The 5,348-nt window shown below is 36.3% G+C and overlaps 1 protein-coding gene across 1 annotated transcript in view; it reads right to left on the reverse strand.

Annotated features, from left to right (window-relative positions):
* LOC107644002 (potassium transporter 8-like) overlaps nucleotides 1-5,118 on the reverse strand; it is a 5,592-nt gene extending 474 nt beyond the window's left edge. Inside the window, 8 exon segments of the mRNA XM_016347768.2 lie at nucleotides 1-876; nucleotides 1,072-1,326; nucleotides 1,425-1,548; nucleotides 1,721-1,773; nucleotides 1,871-2,131; nucleotides 3,728-3,781; nucleotides 3,887-4,391; nucleotides 4,509-5,118. The exon segment at nucleotides 1-876 is cut by the window's left edge and continues 26 nt beyond it. Coding sequence (XP_016203254.1) covers nucleotides 1-876; nucleotides 1,072-1,326; nucleotides 1,425-1,548; nucleotides 1,721-1,773; nucleotides 1,871-2,131; nucleotides 3,728-3,781; nucleotides 3,887-4,391; nucleotides 4,509-4,550 — 2,170 coding nt within the window. The 5' untranslated portion in view covers nucleotides 4,551-5,118.

The raw sequence follows: 5,348 nt of genomic DNA on the forward strand, positions 1-5,348 counted from the left end.
CTTCCTTTGCTTCCATTAGCTCATGCAACTCCTCCCTTGCTTCCAAATCGATTTGTGGACTATCCGGCACGACAAACCTCACTCTTTTCCGAATGATAGGAGACTTAACCACCCTGAGTTCGGACGTGCCTTCTGCTTGAGGACAAGTGTCTTCTTGATCATCGTCTATTGACATTTTAACACCCTCCAACTTTGATGCTGAGGTCCCAACAACTGTCATTTTCGTATCATCCTCGAAATTCCCAAGTCCTAAGCCGTATTCAGAAGTGTCCGATCGGATGAATTCTGCTACACTGCAAACAAGATCCTTCTCAAACTCCATGTCATCCTTGTGAACATCACGGTAGCCATACCGTGCTATGCACCTATAAAGCCTATACTCCTTTGGGCCAACTCTACCGACTAAGAACCTTTCTTCGGGCCTGACATGAGGCACCGGGACAGATTTGATGCAGAGGAAGATCACAACTTGATGGAAAGCAGGCAAATTGGTAACGAAGTGCGAGAAAATCGCTGGGATCCCAGATACTAGCTCAGTGTGTATAAGGCCAATTCCCTTAACTCTTACAATTCCAAGATTCGGTCCCAAACCAAGGAGCCAGTTGATTGGTACCTTGTTTTGAACATCAAACTCATACTTCTTGAGTGTGCCATAGTGCCATACATACATGGCAATAAGAAAGATGAATGAGAGGGCAATGGGGACCCAAGCACCCTCTAGGAACTTGATGAGCGAAGCAGAGAAATAGAGCGCTTCAATCGAGCCAAAGAACAATATAAAGCAAACGGCGAGCCAAACACTTTTATGCCAGCACAAAATCATAACTAGAGACATTAGGCAAGTGGTCACCAACATGACAGTTATCACAGCCAACCCTGTTCATGCAAAGAAAACAAAAAACATGTTAAAAACAATCAAATTTAATCGAGATCAAGATAAAAATGATAGTATTCATAAACCATAATTCATGAGTACGGTTAAGAGAGTAAAAGAAGATGATGCATGACTATTCTACTATCATTCAGTGCCGCATAGAATATTCAGTTGCATCACCAATAGTTTTATGTTACCTGCAGCATTTCCCATGCGCTTAGTATCTCGGAATCCAACTACAATAGCTAGGCAAAGCAGCATCAAACTCCAGTTTATCTCTGGAATGTAAATCTGGCCATGTATCTTTGATGATGTATGAATGATCTTGACTTTGGGAAAGCATCCCAAAGCAGAGCATTGTTTAATTATCGAGAAAGTTCCTGTGATCACTGCTTGACTTCCAACCACAGCTTGAAGTATGGCTATTGCAAGAACAGGCCATCTAAGTAGTCCTAACAAAGGTGAAAAAGAAAGTAAGCCAAACAGCAAAATGCTATCAGTTTTTGCTTTTTGGAGTACGCAACTGTAGAGGAAATCGAAGAGAACTTACGAGGTACAGATACATAGAAGCCAATTCGATAATCACTTTCCATTTCGTGATGCCTTGAGAGATATGCAGCTTGTCCCATATATGCTAGGATCAAGGAAGGATATACCAAGAAGGTGAAAGCTATCTGCAGTAATTAGGCTTATGTTAAAAGCAATTTTTAAAAAAATGCTGCAGTTCAATAAGTTGTGTATGAAACGGAGGAGTTTAAAGTTAGTTTCATTTATGGTGCTTATATAAAATCTTCTTATGATTTAGACAATTCATGAATTTGCATCGCGTATTGTAATTCATGTTACCTTGATTGACAATTGTGAAAAGTGTCCTAGATCAGCATACATGGCTTCTGAACCTGGAACACCGAAATGATAAAAATATCAGGGAAAGATAAATCATGTGTTAAAGAATTCACAAAATTTAGAAAACAATTTGCTACACTTGCTCCACACCTGTTATACACAGTAGAATTCCACCCAAAGACATCCACCCTCCCTTTTGTGTCTTCCTCAGAAATTTGAACATATAGTATGGTGAAAGAGCTTGATAAACATGGGGGTTCCAATGGAAGATATTGTAAACTCCAATAGCACTGATGCATAGCAGCCATGTCAGCACGACCGGTGCAAATAGGCACCCAACACGGTGGGTCCCGTAATGTTGAAGTGCAAACAAAAATAGCAGTATTACGCAGGCAACCGGAACCTCAACATCTGCATATCCAACAATCAAGAAGTCAAATATTAGAGGTGCTTGGAGAATATGTTTGGAAGCAAATTATCAATGTTAATAGAGGTTTCACTTTATTTTTTCTTTGAAAAAGTTTTCTATTTCTAATTGGTCCTGGATGTTGTAGCAGGGGAAACATTCAAATTTTTTTAAGCTTGTTCCTGTTTTGGATTAAAATATCAATCATATATTGTATATATTCACATCAAAAGCATATTTTAGTGATCCATGAGTAACAAGTGTAGACTTGACCTTACAAGAGAAATTCATTTGATGAGAATACAGAAGACAATAGAAGGGTGGAAAAGAAAAATCATAAGCAATTAGGGTGCATAAAAGGAAAAGGTTTACCTAAGCTTTATCATAATTATACTATTAGTGATTCAAATAACTTTCTATTAAACAAAAGAATGATGATACAAATACAAATTCAGATAATCCAAGGACAAAAGAGTGACTTAATTTAGTATTTTTCATCATCTGCAGTGCTTCGAAGTAGGTCAGAATTAGGTCTAGATTTGCTTCACAAGCACTATGAATAATCATTGTTTATGCATCATTAGTGGAATTGCATATACTATTCATGACAACTCTAATAGTGGCCATACCTAATTTTATATCCAATTAAATAACTTCTCAAAAGATTGGTCCACAGGAGAGTATTTAAAGTCTTATCATAAACAAACAATGCATTTTACCTTAGTATGATCTCATCATAACTAATGAAAGTTTTAACTTTATTAAGTAACTATTTTTATATAATTGATACTCTTGATTAGTGGTTTACATCTTAGCCACATAATTTATGTGAACCTTTTTCTTTTACGTGTATAATCAAATTAATATAATTGTGTTCCTATAAAAGTTTTAGCAAGAGATTTATTTGACTTGATCAAGGCAAGTAGGTTTCCCCTGATTATATTGTAGGACCCACAATTGTGCATGCACTTGCAGTTATTTTGGTTCTCCCTTTTGGTCCACTAAATTAAAATACTAACAAGAAGATAAAAAGGAAAGGGTTCATATAGTTAAAATAAGATTTTGTTCATGCATGGAGCATATATTTACCATGATACCCCAACTAGAATAATTTTTATATCTTAGCAGCATATATACCAAAATAAGATAATTGCAGAATCATCACATACAAGGCAAATCAGAACTATTCTAAATTTTCTAAATCATTTGAGAACATATTCCTTAGAATTGTTCCAGATGACAGAGACCCAGGAGTTTCAAAATCTACTCTGATCAGGTTTGAAAAAATAATGGAAAACAGACTCGAAACATATCATAGGTTTTATCTTCTACAGCTGTAAGGTATATACATATTTGATATCTGCATATATAAAACTTTGATGATTGAATAAAGCATCTTCTCTTTGAATTAAAAGGGGGGAAGGGGAAATATAGCACAGCTTTCTCCAATTTAATGCTTATTTGCAAAATATCCTTTCGCTGTAGTTGAAAATCTTAATCTCCCTTGAAACACAAAGTAGATTATATAAACATTACTGCATTAAAATTTTACAGAGACAAAAAACATGAATTCAAAGGAAAGATGAAATAATTGAGCTTACATCTGTGCTGCTCTTTAGACATGGAAAGCTCCAAACCAGAGACAGCAGAAAAAACTGCAGAAATAAACCCCCAAAATAAGATTACAAAAGAATGAGTTGCCAATAAACCAAGTTCAATGCTTGGAAGAAAAAAATTTAAAAAAAAAAAACTTCAATTACCAGAAATTGCTGGTGTTAGGACACCATCCCCAATAACCATGCAAGTTCCAATCAAGGCCAGAACAAGAAGCACCCTTTGGAGAACCTTGTGCTTTTCCAACAAGGACTTCAATTTCAATCCCGACCCAACATTACTCTTCTTGTTATCTTGAACAGTTCCACCTCCATCAATGGTGTACTGAGTTAAATCCTCATCTGCAAGCTGAGTGCTAGGCAAGAGGCTCACCCTGGCATGCCTGCATAGCAAGGAGTAGAGAGCAAAAGTTCCCCCTTCACCATTGTCATCAGCTCTCAGCACAATGAACACATACTTGAGAAGTGGAATCAATGTCAGTGTCCAAAACACAAAGGACAACACTCCAAAGATTTCTTCATTGGTCTCTGAATGCTGAATATCCTCAGCAAAGGTGCTCTTGTACACATAGAGTGGTGAAGTGCTCAAGTCACCATAGACAACTCCCAAGCTTTGATAAGCCAAAGTCAACACTGTTTTCCATGATTGCTCCTGCAACAATAATAATTTGAAAAACACGTTCTTTAAGATTTCCCAATAACAATAACCCTATGAATACGAATAACATGATGATGATGGCACATGGCACATGGCACATACATGCCTTACCTTAATTGGGTTCTTGTTGTAGATCACAGACTCAAGATCCATGATGGGATTAATCCTTTTCTCAGAACCACACAGCACTCATTTCATTTCATCAAGTAGTTAATGGGCATGAACAAAAAGAGGATCCCTTTTCATGAATTAACACCCACCCAAGCACCAAAACAAACAAGTAAACCAACAAATTAAAAATAAAATAGAGAAATCAAGGGACAAAAAGTGGCTTTGGTGATGGTGTTGGTGTACTATAAATCCAACAACTTTTTTCTTCTATCTATCCTCCTCCCACCACAACAACACCCTCTTCTTTCTTTTCTTCTTTTGTTTTTAATTCAATACATGTATATATAAAAAAGAGTTTTCTTTTTCTTTTCTTTTTGGTGGGTCAAGAGGGACAAATGCAGACAAAGGAAGAAGAAACACGAAACACAAGCGCCAAGGAATTTAGAGAATAGTGGTGCATAACGAGGAAAATGTGTCTGGGAGTTTCTTGAAGAGGTTGAGATTAGAATAATGAATGAGTAACTGGTGGAATGTGTGTGTACATGCAAGAGAGAGAGAGAAGCAGTTACTTTTGTTTCATAGTGAAAGGTGAAGATGACGGTGAGTTTTTTAGGAACTATAGCTGTGTATTTGTTTTTTCACTTTCAATTTTTTTTTTAATATTAAAAAATTGCTTCTGATGCTCTTGTCGTGGCTTAGTTGAGTTTACAGTTGAGTGAGTAGAGTGAGAGAGCCACGTAGAAGATTCTAGAGAGAATAATATTTTTTGGAAAAAAATTTGAAACCAAAATAATTCAACCAGTCAAAATTTTTTTAATTTGACTTTATTTATATAACTTT

The sequence above is a fragment of the Arachis ipaensis genome, chromosome B05, assembly GCF_000816755.2.
Source record: "Arachis ipaensis cultivar K30076 chromosome B05, Araip1.1, whole genome shotgun sequence".
In the NCBI taxonomy this organism is placed as follows: Eukaryota; Viridiplantae; Streptophyta; class Magnoliopsida; order Fabales; family Fabaceae; genus Arachis; species Arachis ipaensis.